Source organism: Salmo salar, chromosome ssa29 (assembly GCF_905237065.1).
Source record: "Salmo salar chromosome ssa29, Ssal_v3.1, whole genome shotgun sequence".
In the NCBI taxonomy this organism is placed as follows: Eukaryota; Metazoa; Chordata; class Actinopteri; order Salmoniformes; family Salmonidae; genus Salmo; species Salmo salar.
The window spans coordinates 14,836,683-14,853,684 of NC_059470.1; the positions used below are offsets into that span (position 1 = coordinate 14,836,683).

At 42.2% G+C, this 17,002-nt stretch overlaps 1 protein-coding gene across 1 annotated transcript in view; it reads right to left on the reverse strand.

Moving 5' to 3' along the window:
- The window catches only part of LOC106590201 (F-box/LRR-repeat protein 7), a 46,867-nt gene extending 33,999 nt beyond the window's left edge, over positions 1 to 12,868 (reverse strand). The window contains exons 1-2 of the mRNA XM_014180957.2: positions 12,424 to 12,868; positions 8,259 to 8,348 (exon numbers count right to left, since the gene is read on the reverse strand). Coding sequence (XP_014036432.1) covers positions 8,259 to 8,348; positions 12,424 to 12,460 — 127 coding nt within the window. The 5' untranslated portion in view covers positions 12,461 to 12,868. The remainder of the gene's footprint in view (positions 1 to 8,258; positions 8,349 to 12,423) is intronic.
- Positions 12,869 to 17,002: the final 4,134 nt, after the last annotated feature.

Below are 17,002 nucleotides of genomic sequence, written 5' to 3' on the forward strand. Positions count from 1 at the left end.
CCAGAGGCTGATTATTGTATGGAGGACAATAAATGTGGATTATTGGATTTGAATATATGGCTCCATATCCTGTGTGGGTTGCTGAATGACTATGCCATTGCTAATTGAGAGGCTACTATGGATCTTGCAATAATCCAATAAGAAATGTATTAGGCTGGGGAAATTGGATTTGATATTGGGTATGAAATTAACTGAAAGAATAATTAGTTTGATTCCAATGGCCAACAGAGCCTGATTCCTTATCACACTTTTACATTAAAAATTCCACCTCATATTATTTTATCATGTTCACGAGTAGAAGAGTAATGGCTACTTTTCCCTACAAACTGTTTCACTTTTCTTTTGTTCCTGGTCAGACAGGAAGGAAGCAGGCATGTGTATTTTTCCCACCATTCACTGTTTCTAAGTTGCCTTCCTGGTGCCAGAACAAATTGCTGGTAGGTTTGGGGGGGATGACAACACAGAAGGTGCATGGCTTTGACATGGTCAACTTTCCAATGAATCACTCTCTTATCTGTGACTGAAGAAGCCTGATACTACTATACCAAGTGGGATTTTTCATATTATAATTTCTCACTCTCAACTACATATGCGGTATCTAAAACAGCCACAGTTGCTAAATACTATAGGTTCTGGGTGCTGAGATGACTAAATACTATAGGAGTTCTACACATCCTATTTCTATGGCTGAACCACATTCCACCCCAGAGTAGAACCGTGCCAAAGAAAACCCTCCAGGCAGGCCCAGACTGCAGGGCCATGGTTTAACCCATGCTGGGAGTCTTCAACCTCATCCATCCCAGAGGAGGAATGTACAGTCTGAAGCTAATAAGCAGGTCAGCTGTTTAAGCCCACAAGCTCTCCTCAATAGCCATAAAAAACACATATCACAGAATGATATTGGATGACTTCATCAAAAGGTATTTTCCACTTGCTTAGATCCGCTGTGATGGAGAAGAGGGGTATAACTCTTCATCTTCTTCATGTGGAAAAATGGCATGAAGAAGTATTGCTGAACCACAAGAAGGTTCTGGGAAAACACAAGGGAGCTAAATCCCAAAGAGTGACTTGATGCAGGTGCACGGCAAGCCAATGGAATGAACAAATTCCAAAACCCTCAAATAAACTCTGCAACAGTCTACTGCATGTTGGTAATATATGTCCTACAATGAAGCAAAAACAAGGTCCTATCTTTAAAACTTGTTTGGGATGGATAGGGGTTCGGCTAGCAGAACATTTCGACAACATCCGGTGAAACTACAGAGCGCGAAATTAAAAAAATAATATTAAAATATTTAACTTTCATACATTCACAAGTGCAATACACCAAATTAAAGCCAAACTTCTTGTTAATCTAGCCACCGTGTCAGATTTCAAAAAGGCTTTACGGCGAAAGCAAACCATGCTATTATCTGAGGACAGCACCCCATCAAACAAACACATGACAATCATAATTCAACCCGCCAGGCGCGACACAAAACTCTGAAATAACGATATAATTCATGCCTTATCTTTGAAGATCTTCTTCTGTTGGCACTCCAATATGTCCCATAAACATCATAAATGGTCCTTTTGTTCGATAAACTCCGTCGTTATATCTCCAAAATGTCCATTTATGTGGCGCGTTTATTCAGAAAAACACTGGTTCCAACTCGCGCAACATGACTACAAAATATCTAATAGGTTACCTGTAATCTTGATCCAAACATTTCAAACAATTTTCCTAATACAACTTTAGGTATTTTAAATAATTAAAACATTTTTTTTTATAATTGCTCAAATTTAATATAAACTGTGTTCAATACAGGACGAAAACAATGTGGAGCGAGCTTTCAGGTCGCGCGCCCCAACCACAACAGTACACTAGACTCGACCCTCGTTCTGAACAGCAATACTTCTTTATTACTCAAAAGAAAAACATCAACCAATTTCTAAAGACTGTTGACATCCAGTGGAAGCGATAGGAACTGCATGCAAGTGCCTTAGAAATCTAGATCCACATAGAAATCCCATTGAAAACACTGTCACCTCAACAGACATAATTTTAACAGTTTTAGAAACTTTAGAGTGTTTTCGATCCAAATCTACCAATTATATGCATATCCTAGCTTCTGGGCCTGAGTAGCAGGCAGTTTACTTTGGGTACACTTTTCATCCGGACGTGAAAATACCACCCCCTATCCCAAACAGGTTTTAACTTCTGTGCCCCAATGTGGACCAGTTGTATTGTGTAAAGTCTGGTTTCATCAAACACTTTAATCATGATATCACATCCAAATGTGCAGTGAGGGTTGACAACTTTCCAAGCCAAGACTGATGCAATATTATTGTTCTTCTTATGAAGGTACACAATTAAATGAGGCCACCCAGATGACTTCACATAATCCAAGTGATGCGTCATCATGAAATTAGCCGTGCTGCTACTGAATGCAAACCGTAGCTAGTTCCAATAGCCTAGAGAGGATCCTCTCCCAATCAGCAAGTTTGGCAAAGCCAGTTTGCTTTCGTGACTCCCAAGCTCCCAAGGCCAGGAAATGTGATGGACCATGCCTCCAGATCTGAGCTCTGAGCCAATGTGTGATTTTGTGCAGGAGCAGCCTGCATCCTGATTAGTTTAGAGGGCCGTGGGGCTGGGTGGAGTGTGTGTGTGTGTGTGTGTGTGTGTGGGGGGGGGCTTGGGAGTCACGAAAGCAAACTGGCTGTGGTTGTGGTGGTTCCAGACCATGTAATTACTCCCACTTAGCAGGAAGAAAAAAATAACAATTTCTGTCATAACACAGGAGCGGAATTATGGTTGGGCAGCCACCGACCGCGGCCCACTCTCCTGTACAGGTTGTTCTCCTAGCTAGCAGACACACAAGGCACAATTAGTAATTTCCCATAATACCCCAGTGAAGGTTCCAGCAGCTCCTCGATGGAGAGATACTGGTGAGTCAACGTTTCCCTCTGAGCCAAATGTAGTCTGGAGAGGAACAATACTCTGCCTTGTTTGAACCCAAGCTGAGAGTAGTAGACCAAAACTCCTTCTGAATTGACTTGTTACAGTTCACAAATGGTTAATTGGATTATTCATTAACATTAATGAACATTAATGTTTATTAATGTTAATTTTATTAGCCACTGAGTGGTCCATTACGGAACCAGTCATTGAAAGAACTTAAGACCAATACATGTGCACTAGTGATGAGTGGGTTGACTCATAACCCACAGTCCCGGCAATTATATCTACGGGGTTGGCAGGTTTAGGGTCATGAAAAAAGCTTTAGGGCCTAACTGTAGTGCGCCAAATACACGCCAAATGCTTTTGGGAACTTGGGAAGAAAAAGTTAACGTCGATCCACTGAGGCAAAAAGAATAACTCAATAACAGAAAATCTTCAAAATGGAGAGTTGAAAATAAATAGAAGGGAGGGCCAGAACAGTGGTCTAATGTTTGGGAAAGATTTGGTGAAGTGTTAAAAGAGGATGATAGCAGTGATGGCTATACGGCTATGTTATGTGTGATGATTCTGAGGCGGTATACAAATTCGACAGTCACAAGATTGGGACTTCAAGGGAATTGTACTGTTTCGATGGGTTAAATGGAATAGTATCCTAAATGAAATATGGACACTGACTGTAGGTCCATAACCTCTCACATAGCCTAATATAATATTTACTCCTGCAGAATTAAGCAGTTATTGCAGTAAAATGATACACCAAATGTAAATTTTGACTCAGGAACAGAAATATTATTTATTTATTTTAGCATCTTGAGAGAATGAATGTGCGGTTAGGGAACGTCTGTAAAGGTGCTATCTTTATCAACATCATAAAAGCTGATAGTATTTCAACCACATAAATATTAATTCAAGCTGTCTGAAATCTTATCAAAAACCTGTTGGGTCGTTTTAACAGATTTTAATTTCCTTAAAACCGGCCAAACTGATCTCATTTGGAAATTTTGCATGGAAAATCCTTCCTGTATTTTTGGAATTATTGTATTTTCTACCCGGTCCCTAAATGTCTTTGCTGATTGAGAGAAGTAGAGGTGGAAGAGGAAAGCAAAAACAAACTTTACCAATGTCAACTGCATTGAAGCATTCATTCTATCAATTTATGACATTATTCTGGTGAGCAACTGTTTATTTACTGTAGTCTTCTAGGGCAACAAGTAATGACAGAAGGGAAGCTGAATGTATCTAATTATAGACAAGTTGACAAATAGCCTACCTGTCACGTCCTGACCAGTATAAGGGTTATTTGTTATTGTAGTTTGGTCAGGACGTGGCAGAGGGTATTTGTTTTAAGTGGTTCGGGGTGGTGTTTTTGTAGAAGGGGATTTGATTAATGTATTCCGGGGTTTTTGGGCACTGTTCCTTGTTTATGTATTTCTATGTTTAGTCTAGTTGGTTGTATTTCTATGTTTAGGTTAATGGGGGGTTGGACTCTCAATTGGAGGCAGGTGCTTTCTCGTTGCCTCTGATTGAGAGTCCTATATATGGGTATGTGTTTGGTTTAGTGTTTGTGGGAGATTGTTGTTTTGCTGAGTGTGCCTGACAAGACTGTTTCGTTGTTCGTGAGTTCGTTTTGTTTTGTTGTTTTGGTGTTCTTGTTATTTAAATAAATATACAAGATGAGCATCCACATTCCTGCTGCGTTTTGGTCCTCCATTCCAGACGACAACCCTGACAGAATCTGCCACCACAAACGGACCAAGCAGCAGAGGAAGGAGCAACAGGTGGACTTTAAGGAGCAAAGGGATTTCGAGATGGACTGGGGCTGGACCTGGGCACCAGGCTGGGGAATACCGTCGCCCAAGGGAGGAAATAGAGGCAGCCAAGGCGGAGAGGCGGATGTACGAGGCCTTGTACGCGCAGAGGGAGAAGCACGAGAGACACCCCCAATATTTTTTTTTGGGGGGGGGGGCACACGGGTAGTTTGGCTGGGCCAAGGATGAGCCATAAGCCAGCTACCCGTGTTTATATGGAGGACCGTATGGAGTGGAGGGCGCCGTGTTTTGCGGAAGTGCGCACAATCTCACCCATACGCACGCACAGTCCAGTGCGAGTTATTCCAGCCCCTCGCAGATGCCGTGCTAGAGTGGGCATCCAGCCTGGTAGGAGGATGCCTGCGCAGCACGTCTGGTCACCGGTGCGCCTCCTAGGACCAGTCTACCCTACGCCCGCTCTACGCACGGCAACCATCAGGCCCCTGCACAGCCCAGTTCGCCCTGTACTAGCACCCCGCTCGTACAGGGCTACTAGTTCCATCCAGCCAGGATGGGTTGTGCAGGAGGTGAGATCAAGACCGCCTGTGCGCCTCCATGGCCCAGTGTTTCCAGTTCCTGTCTCTAGTGCGGACCCGAAAGTGCGAAATCCCAGTCTGGCACGTCCAGTACCAGCACCACGCACCAGGCTTCCAGTGCATCCGCCCAGTCCGACTCGTCCTGTTCCCGCTCCCCGCACTAGCCCGGAGGTGCGTGTTCCCAGGCTGACACCTACAGTACCAGTACCACGCATCAGGCATCTAGTGCGTCAGCCGCTCACCAGTCGGGAGTCGCCAGAGCTGCCCGCCAGTCGGGAGTCGCCAGAGCTGCCCGCCAGTCGGGAGTCGCCAGAGCTGCCCGCCAGTCGGGGAGTCGCCAGAGCTGCCCGCCAGTGCCGCCAGAGTGGCCCGTCTGCCCCGGATCCGCCAGAGTGGCCCGTCTGCCCCGGATCCGCCAGAGTGGCCCGTCTGCCCCGGATCCGCCAGAGTGGCCCGTCTGCCCCGGATCCGCCAGAGTGGCCCGTCTGCCCCGGATCCGCCAGAGTGGCCCGTCTGCCCCGGATCCGCCAGAGTGGCCCGTCTGCCCGGATCCGCCAGAGTGGCCCGTCTGCCCCGGATCCGCCAGAGTGGCCCGGAACCGAAGGGGTCTGGCAGCGACCCGGAACTGAGTAAGTCTATTAATGATCCAGAACTAAATATAAGTAACTGTGTTTCAAATGAGTCTGCCGACAGTGTGGAATGGAAGAGGTCTGCCTACGATCCGGAACGAGGGGAGTCTGCCTACGGCCTGAAACGGATTAAGTCTGTCTGCATTCTGGAGGACAGTAGGCCGGAGCCTGAACCACCACCTGTATAGGTGGGTTGGGGAGGGGGGGTGGAGCACAAGTGCCGTCGGTGACGGCAGCCACCCTCCCTTCCCTCCCTGTAGTTTAGGGGGATTTTTTTGTTGTTGTTTTGGGTTTTGTTTATTTATGAGGTGCATCCGGGGTCTGCACCTTTTGGGGGGGGGGTACTGTCACGCCCTGACCAGTATAAGGGTTATTTGTTATTGTAGTTTGGTCAGGATATTTGGCAGAGGGTATTTGTTTTATGCGGTTCGGGGTGGTGTTTTTGTAGAAGGGGATTTGATTTATGTATTCCGGGGTTTTTGGGCACTGTTCCTTGTTTATGTATTTCTATGTTTAGTCTAGTTGGTTGTATTTCTATGTTTAGGTTAATGGGGGGTTGGACTCTCAATTGGAGGCAGGTGCTTTCTCGTTGCCTCTGAGAGTCCTATATATGGGTATGTGTTTGGTTTAGTGTTTGTGGGAGATTGTTTCTTGTTTTGCTGAGTGTGCCTGACAAGACTGTTTCCTTGTTCATTTTCTTTTGGTGTTCTTGTTATTTAAATAAATATACAAGATGAGCATCCACATTCCTGCTGCGTTTTGGTCCTCCATTCCAGACGACAACCGTGACACTACCAAAATGATGGAAATTATAAGCAGAAACATAAGCCTATCTAAAAAATTATTCCGCCATCTCTAACCATACAGCGCATTTTCTCTGTATTTGCGGTTAGTGCGGGCATCACATTTCCACTTTATCACATATAGTCAAGGAAATGGCAGATGTATTAATAGCAATTGCAGGCGGGTGACAAACAGCTGACCCACACATCACTAATATGCACATATATGCCCATTTTTGTATGAAACAAAAATTGCATCTGATATAATATGAAGTTTCACAGCAAAATCGTCTTATTTATATTCTCTTCTCTCAGCAACACCTTGAAATGTATGACTGAGTGACAGCCAGAAGTACTGGGTAGCCCATGTGTTTGTTTTCTTGTGGGAAGCTCCACAAGAACACCTCATTCCTCTCTTTCAAAGCAAATATAAAAAGATTGGTGTCCATACAATGGAGTGTGTGTGTGTGTGTGTGTTTGTCTAAAGATGGTTTAGAAGCCTATGCCATTTTTTTCTCTTAAAGGGAAAACTGCCTGACCTTTGTCTATGATGGGTTTGAGGAGATTGAAGCTCAGCAGACGCTAAGTAGAGTTAAATGAAACACATTCTAAACTGCTGATAGAAAAGGAGACATTTAGGGTTTCATTCCATAAATGCAAGCAGTCAGTCAGCTCCTTTGATTGACAAACTGTCAAACAGATTGACATACCCTCAAGAAAGACATATGTTACACATATTGGAGAGTATTTTTCTACCAAAGCCAGAGCATTGCTTGGATATATGCAACCGTCTTCATATCCTGGAGATTTTATTTGATGATTTGACAACCACAAAATCGACAGGAGTTACAAACACACTAGCACAATGAAGAGCAGGACCCTGATGTAGCCAGGTTGGCACATTGCCTGGGCATACTCACTGGGAACTGGGGTTAGAGGAAGGAGAAGGAGAGCCACAGTGGAACAATGTCTGCTTGGAAGGAGAGGATCTATTTGTGAGAGGCACAGAGCTAACCACTACACCGATGATACAACCTAATGGATCAGCTAAATGGCCATGCATTCCAGACCAAACAAATAGCAGAAAATTGGCATCTTTTTAGCTATTCCTGCTATTGCTAGACAATGTAATACATCACAGTACTATATGTTCTCTTCAGCATTTCCCATTGGTCTTCTTTCTCTTTCTCTTTCCCTCTCTCTCTCCTTTTCTCTCTCTTTTTCGCACCGGCAGAGACACACACACACACACACACACACACACACACACACACACACACACACACACACACACACACACACACACACACACACACGATCACTGACAACACTCAACCCTGATATTACCAGTTTGGACAAGCATTCTTCCTCTTTGAGGGGGCAGGAGATTTGAAACAAAGCATAAGAAAAGCCTCCGGCTCCTTAGCTCTGATGAGAGCCGTGAGTTTGTTTTCAATTTAGGGTTATCCCAGGAACACACAAGTTTCTCCAAAAATAGGCAGTATTACAGAAAAGGGGAGGGGGAGGGGAGGGGGTTGAATAATGAGCACCAGATGCCTTACCTTCGGTGGTAGCCACATTCTTTGGAGCTTTGGTCGGTGTGTGATCTGTACTCGAACTAATGTCAGAGGAGATGCTGGAGCTACCTTTACCTGTGGACAAAGAAAACATACATAGATGTTACACTCATGAAAGAGTGTCTATTGATATTGATAGGGTGAGATATCTGAAAGGGTTTAACCAACAGAAGAATAGCATACTATGCAAACATGGAGAGCCATCTATGCTGTCCTTTAAGACTTTTGCCTCCCTCAGTTTCAGTTGGACATTTCACCTTGGCATGTGTTCAACATTTTTGTTGGTTGCTTCCTATGATAGTGTGTCCCCCATTCCATTTGGAATAGGAATCACGTTTCTCCTTTAACCCCTGCTTCCAAGAAAATGGAAAAGACAGAAGGGAAAGGCTGTCCTGTCAGAGAGGGAAATGAGTAATCACATATGATCTGCGATTGCAGCTTCATAGGTCCTCTTGGGCCATGCAGTGTAGTGGTCCCAGCTGTAAGCAGTATTCTGTATGTAAAATAACTAGATGTATGGTCCGTACTCAGTAGTACACAGCTTAACTATATGCTGTGAGTTTAGTCTAGATGGTTGGTTTCTAGCTGTTTTCTTCTCCATGAAAAGCTGCTGATGGCATGCTCTCCTCTCACTCCTCTCTGAGGGCCAAGAGGCTGTTAGTGGACATAATTTTTTTACTGCACCTCATTCCTCCGTCAGATCATAAATGCAGCTTTGTGGCTTCGCTGAGCTGAAGCGAGGTCAGTGCCTTCACCCAGCGTGAGAGCCTCCTAGGTCTTCCCAAACAGTTACACCCACACAACACACGCCTATGTACACATACTTATACGCACATCAAGGCCACTCATGGACATGGACTAGACAACGCTAGAGAAATGTGGTTAACATGCATGAACGCTGTGAGAGGAAAGTAAGAGCTCTGGAAGATGGCTAGTGCAAAAAAAAAGCTGCCCCCAGGACACAGTTCAGCTTAGCCGTTGAAAAAGGCAAAGAGGTCTTAACACCTCATTTGTAATGACTATACTAAAACCTACCTCACCAGACTAGTAATTTTCAAGTGCAACTTCCCCCTCCCACATAAAGCCTACACACACACACACACACACACACACACACACACACACACACACACACACACACACACTCTCTCTTTTAGAGGAAATATAATGCAACTAATATGTCTTTCACGTTCAAACTGCTGTATGATATCGGCAACATATTGTGGTGACATCATAGAGACAGCACATCTGCTATGGTTTCCATCAAATTGAGTCACATCATTATGATAGAGAACCATATAGATGTTAAAGTAACTCTCTAGTGTTTCCAGATTTCTATGAAATATGACCTATAATTAATTACAAAACGAGTGAAATAGTTTTCCTTCCAATTTTTTATTTAATAAAGTATGTTAAAAATCATATTTTCTGTTTTGGAATGGTGTGGGCGTACCCAACAACAGAATGGTGAGGGCGTACACCAATCGTAAAAAATATTAATGTAAGTAGACAGCTGATTGGTCAGCTCAACCAATGAGCCAACATAACATCATGTTCTGTGATGTAGCAACCATGTTTGAGCAACCATGTTTGAGATACAAGTTTGAGGTGTTTTTTTTATCCTAACGCTTAACAGTTTTGAGATCTGCCACACCCCCTTTGAATCAGCTTTTGTTTGTCAAAGGAGAAAAACATGCAGATGTTTAAAACAATATTCTATGGATTGTTTTAACTATAAAACTAACTTAATTCGTTTTGAGCACTTTACACATTTGTTTTGGGATCCACCCCTGTAAACGTAATTTGCCTAATGACGCGCGAGGGGAGAAGGAACGTCTCATTTCAAGCAAGCGCATTTCCATCCATGTTCACTCTCCTCGTCAACTCTCCTCGATTAACTTTCACCTTTTTCAAAAGGAGGCAAGAGAGGACGGAGGAGAGAGGACACAGAAGGTGAGCAAATCTAATTGATAAAAGGCCCCAGTCTTTGCTGAGATATTACTGGAGAGAACATTAGTTTAACAGGACGAGAAGCAGATAAGAGTTTTACAAATTGTGCCGACCTCATGATTCCTGTCCTTGGAGGGAAATATCAGTACGTAGTTGACACATTCAGAGGAAGTGGACCTGTGAAAGGCACCTGAAAAATGCTTGTTGACATTTCTGGAAAAAAACGTCCTTTCCTGTCTTGTGCTTATATAATGTGTTGGGAGAGCTTTGCTCAGTTTTAGTTACTGAAGTGTGATTTATTGTGGGGGACACTTGGAAACAGATGTGTAAATGGACCGAAATACACTCTATAAAACACATGAATACAATTCTGTTTGACAACCTTAATATTAATATTAATGTTAATATTAACGCTTTACTGCAAAACTTGTTTGAAAGTTTTCATTGGAGCTGCATGCAACTTATTGTGCTACAGGCTACATCCCTTGGGTAAACATAGGCTAGTTCAGAGTCATCTCCTGTGGAGCAAAATGAACAGCTATGAATCCTAAGCCACCCAAGTAGTGTTTAAGCTGATTCTCTCTCCCAAATGATTTCTGTTGTAACAAAAAAATATGTATTTACATAAAGAGGGAACCCCAAATGGTCTAATAAACGGGTCTGTTAAAATCTGAGGGAGAAGCCTTGAGGTCTGAGGTGCTGAACTCGGCAAGAGTTGATGAGATATGCCAATCTAGAACACAGTAACAATTGAACACGTAATTAAGTACTGTAAATTAATATCCCAAATAGTCATACTTTGTAGATTTCTATATTTTGACCTTGGTAGAGGAATTATGGTATGTGTATGGTCAGTGATGGAAAAAGTACCCAAATTGTCATACTTGAGTGAAAGTAATGATACCTTAATAGAAAATGAGGTCACCCAGTAAAATACTACTTGAGTAAAAGTCTAAACTATTGGTTTTAAATATACTTATGTATCAAAAGTAAAAGTATAAATCATTTCAAATTCCTTATATTAAGCAAACCAGTTGGTACAATGTTCTTGTATTTTTTTAAATTTACAGATAGCCATGGGCACAGTCCAACACTCAGACATAATTCACAAACAAAGCATTTGTTTAGTGAGTCCGCCAGATCAGAGGCAGTATGAATGACCAGGGATGTTCTCTTGATGACTGCGTGAATTGGACCATTTTCCTTGTTCTACTAAACATTCAAAATGTAATGAGTACTTTTGGGTATTAGGGAAAATGTATGGAGTAAAAAGTACATTATTTTCTCTAGGAATGTAGTGAAGTAAAAGTTGTCAAAAATATAAATAGTGAAGTACAGATACCCCAAAAACAACTTAAGTAGAACTTTAAAGTATTTTTACTTAAGTACTTTAAACCACTGTGTATGGTATATGTCTCAGTCAGAAATTAGGCTATTTGGATGTAAGTGTCATCTTTTATTTTACTAGACAAGTCAGTTAAGAACAAATTCTTATTTACAATGACGGCCTTCATCGGCCAAACCTAGACGATGCTCGGCCAATTGTGCGCCACCCTATGGGACTCCCAATCACAGCCAGCTCTGATACAGCCTGGATTTGAACCAGGATGTTCATAGTGACACCTCTAGCACTGAGATGCAGTTCCTTAAACCACTGTGCCACCCAGGAGCCCGTAGGTCCTTCCATGAAATTTGTATCTTGTAATTTTGCAAGACAACATAGGCTATTATCACAATTAACAATCCTTCTATCTCATATTTTTTACTTCCCATGATATAGGTTGTCACTATTATGCAATGAGGTCTGATGTTTACTTCCCATACAGTAAAGTCCCCTCACCTGGTACAGAAGGCCTATTGGGCTATAGGCTAGATGGAATGATCATGTGCATAAAATAATGTCTGCCATATAACTGGTTATAGCCTACCTCACTTTAAGAGTAAACACCCTGGCATGCCTTTTTGGTACAGGAAAGCTCTATTTTTGTATGCAACAAAATATTTGCTATTAAATGAGCAAGGATGGATAAAGGCCTTCTGAAATTTGACTAATTAATTCAGTTGTGGAACAGCACAGAAGATTCCATTATATTCTAATACAAAACCATCAAGGTTGAATTCATAAAAGATAAGTTCGTTCTCAGTAGCTTGTTGCCCTGGCGATTGTTTCCTTCAAAGTTTGGGCATTCTAAATACTCACCCTCACTTCCATACTGTTTCCCATTGTTCGCACCCATCCTAAAGAATGCATAATCTACATGCAGAACTCATTGGTATCCAAAAAAGCAAAAATCCAGGATAAGCGTCCACACACTATCATATATGAAAAAGGAAATGATCACATAGAGTTAAGGAAATTCAAAAATAATCTTTGTCATCGAATGGTTAATCCAGATGTTGACAGAATAACTGGGATAAAAGACGTTTCGATTTTTACGCAAACCAATCCAGACTAGAGTTTCCAAGACGGTACGGGAAGCGTAACTTCTCTATCCAACTAGTTTGTTTAACTCCATAACTTTGGGGCTGCATTGTCGGAATAAATCCGCATCAGAATAATATCAAATATACGTTATAAATTAAACCCCCTAAATGCAAGCAGCTGTTGCGGGTTGCGTGCAGTCATGGAGGCGTCCAGAACCATACCCAATAACTTTTAGCAGTGAAGGGAAAACGCACTCCGCTAGTCTAGATTTAAAGAGACAGTGCACCTTATTTAAAGGGAGATGATGAAATAAATCAGAGGGAACCCCTTCAGTATACAATAACCTAGGCAAAATTGTACATGAAGCAAATGATACAACATTGGCATTGCACAGCATGATAGGCAATGATGAGCACATATTAGCTTTTGGACATACAGTATGTGATTTGAAGGATGTGCTAAATATGTACATATCTATAACTGGTTGTGTCGGAATACCCATACTAGCTTCTAAATAGTTTGCAAAAAATAAACGTTTATAGTATGTGACATTTCGAAAATAGTACTCTGAATGCGTTATCTGAATGGTCAATTGCGTTGATTCCCGCCATACGTTCATTTTTGTACAGCCGGTCAATTTATCTTATCAGCTGTTGTCAAACACGTGAGTCGGAAAAGATTCGTGAATTTTAGTAGATCAAACCCTGAAATGAGTATGCAGTTTAAGTATGTAGACACGACCTCTGTCTACGTTTGTGACAATTTCCTACTCTAGTAGTACTACCACCAATTTCCCACATGAAACTCCCATGACCAGGCTCTTTTACTATAAGTGGACATGGACACTAATCAAGTGTCAGTATTTGGCCCTACTCTTTTAATGGGAATGACTTTCCTGAGCATTTAATAAGTGATACAACTCTATTATTGGAAACTTTCCAGTGTTAATAAGTTTAAACAGGAATAGGAAATATCAAGCTATGATATTTCTATCATCCAAAACGTTCATTTGAACTTCCTTTAGGTATCAAACCCTGTGGCCTTTGTGTTGTACTGACCCTGGGAAAAAGTTAAATTCTTGTTTTGCTAAATTGCACAATCCATGTTTATACACTTATCATGGAAATACTGAAGTGTGTGTCTGTTCTATTGTTCCCAAGACATAATTTAAAAGAAATAAGGAAACAAATTGGTAACACTTTACTTGATACCCAGCGTCATTACACGTTATGACACCGTCATAACCATGCCATAATATGGCTTAACAGCTGACATAACCTGTTATGATATGGTCATAACACTGTCATGACCAACATTTTTACAGCTGTTGTGACATATATTGCGTAATTTTATGGCTGGTTATGACGCCTGCATAAGAATAAAACCCGAACATGGTTTCAGCCTAGCTCAGTGCTTGCTGTGGTGGTGAGGCAGCCAGCGGAAAATATGGAGCGTAGTGGTTGGTAAAGTTTTCTAGTTGCGCCGTGATTGGCTCAGTGTTCTGTCACTCATGGGGACACTACATCATCGCAAAATGTACAGGTAGAGCTTGAAAATTCAAGCCCCTAGGTGCTGCAATAGAGTTACATTAGAAGTGCCCATCCAAGAAGACTCAAGGTCATTACCTTAGCTTTGATTGGACTGATCATGTCAACATCATACTTTCAAAATCGTAGCTAGCAAGCTAGTAGTCATCATCATGAATCAAGTCAACAATCTACTGGCAAATCCTTTACACTCCGTGTCATATGAAGAGAAATAATAGATAAAACGCATCAGTGCTCATGGGCCATTGAACATATATATTTTTGTACCTTTATTTAACTAGGCAAGTCAGTTAAGAACAAATTCTTCTTTTCAATGACGGCCTAGGAACAGTGGGTTATCTGCCTTGTTCAGGTGCAGAATGACAGCTTTTTACCTTGTCAGCTCAGGGATTCGATCTTGCAACCTTTCAGTTACAAGTCCAAAGTTCTAACCACTAGGCTACCTGCCGCCATTACACAACAAACATTACACAACAATTTGGAAATCGCAAATTCATCAGAGTGGTTTGGAAGGAATCAGTGGCTAACTGCAAGCATTGCAATCACTAGCCTGCTATTCAGTGGAGTGGGTGTGTTGTCCAAGTCCAGGTCTAAGGGTCTCTTTTCCGAACTTAAAAGGATAAACATTCAATGTGGGCCCTGCTGTCAATCCAGCATGACTTCTGCTGCGCTCAAAACAACTGGAAACTCGGACCTGGGAAATCTCAGACTTCAGTGAATTCAAGACAACTGGGGAAAAAGAGCTCCGACTGGGAAAAAAAGTTTTGAACGGTCATCCAACTCAGAATTGGAAGTCAGGAACTCGGGCCTCTTTCTAGAGCTCCGATCTGAAGATCCCTGACATCATCATGATTCAACCTTGTTTTTTCCCAGTTGTCTTGAAAGCACCATACATCCAGAGAATGCGAGACTTTGATGACAAAGTTCGATGACAAAAATTTGCTCACGAAGGACCGCCGCTCCACCTTCCTGCTAAAGTGAGCACAACACAAGGTGAGTTCAAAAATGTCTTGTATGCTGCTTCATAAATGATTTAATATGCAAGGGAGATATGTATACTGTAGCTAATATTAACTGTATGTTGTGTAGTAAGCTGTTAGTAGCCCATGTGCCTTTCCCTTTATAATTTAGCCTACTGTTCTCACTTTGTTTTGCACCTGTAGCATATAGCCTGTTTTAGAGAAATGTCATCAAATATTGTAAGCGCTTTAATTGTCTGCTTATATGCCCCCTTTATTTATCTTACGATTCTGACTTGGTGTACAGGTAGAATACTGTAAGAACGGCCCATGTTCTGAATTCTGTTGCTGTACATTTAAAAAGTGCTGAACAAATAGTTATATTGACTACATCCATCCTAGCTCGCTCATTGTCTTAATCAAAATTACGGATTGCCTCAACCGCTCGTCGTCCCATTATGCCATAGGTGTACATTTCAATCAAATTTGATTAAGCAAGTCAGCCATATCAGCTGTTTTTTAAAATGCAGTAAACTGTTTTGCTGCCAGACAAGGCTCCGCTGATAGCCAGGTGTAGCAGTGGTAAGGTGTTGGGACAGCTTTATGTAGGCCCTAACAGTGTGTGGCCAGCGTTTGTCACCATTATAGTGCAAGTAATGTATTGTTTAGTGTTGTGGCTTTGCTGTCATGCATAATAAATTTCACCCCACCAAGACTTACATGCTAAAATCGCCACAGGGTTATGGTATGGGCAGGCATAAACTACAGACAAACATCATTGCATTTTATTGATGGTTATTTGAATGCACAGAAATACCATGACGAGATCCTGAGGCCCGTTGTCAGGCCCATTCTTCTGGGCATGGATTCTACATGGTGCCAGAAATGTTCAATTGGTATCAAGAGACCTAACGTGTGCCAGGAAAACATTCCCCACACCAGTACACCGCCGCCATGTTGGTGATTGCGTGCCCACTGGAGGCGCTTCTTGTTTTTACCTGATAGTGGAACCCGGTGTGCTCATCTGTTGCAATAGGCCATCCAGTTGTAGGTTCCAAGATGACGTTCTGCACAATAGTGTACTGCGCCGTTATTTTTCTGTTTGTGGCCGGCCTGTTAGCGTTCACGATTCTTGCCCCTTTTCCGCCGATCTCTTTCATCAACGATCTGTTTTCGCCCACAGGAATGCCGCTGACTGGATGTTTTATTTGTTGCACCATTCTCGGTAAACCCTAGACACTATTGTGCACGGAAAAGCCCAGGATGGCGGCCGTTTCTGAGGTACTGGATCCGGCGCGCCTGGCAACAACGTTCATACCAAGCTCTAAATTGGCTTAGGTCACTCATTATTGCCCATTCAATCGAGCAGTAACTGAATGCCTCGATGCCTATCTGCCTGCTTTATATAGGAAGCCACCGCCACGTGACTCACATCTGTAGGCGCAATCTATTCTCATGAACGGGGTGGTGTACCTAATAAACTGTCTAGTAAGTTTGTGTATAGTAATGTATACATTCAAGTCTGTAATGTCTGTTACTAAATTAAGTATTTGTCTAATGTATTTTGTGTCGGGCCACAGGAAGATTAGCTATCACCATTGGCTAATGGGGATTTCTTTTTTAATCTACTTAATTTTTTCTGTCTCTGAAGGGGTCAAATGCCAAGCCCCCAAACCTTTTACAGCCAACCATTTCTGCCGCACCAGAACACACACACAATGTGTTCTACGTCCTTCATTTAACAGTGTTACTGACATGTGCATGTGAGAGTTAAATTAACAAATAAAAGGAAACGGCAGCCAATACCATAAAAACAGTTGTAACTAACCGGTCCTCTGGTCTGAAAAT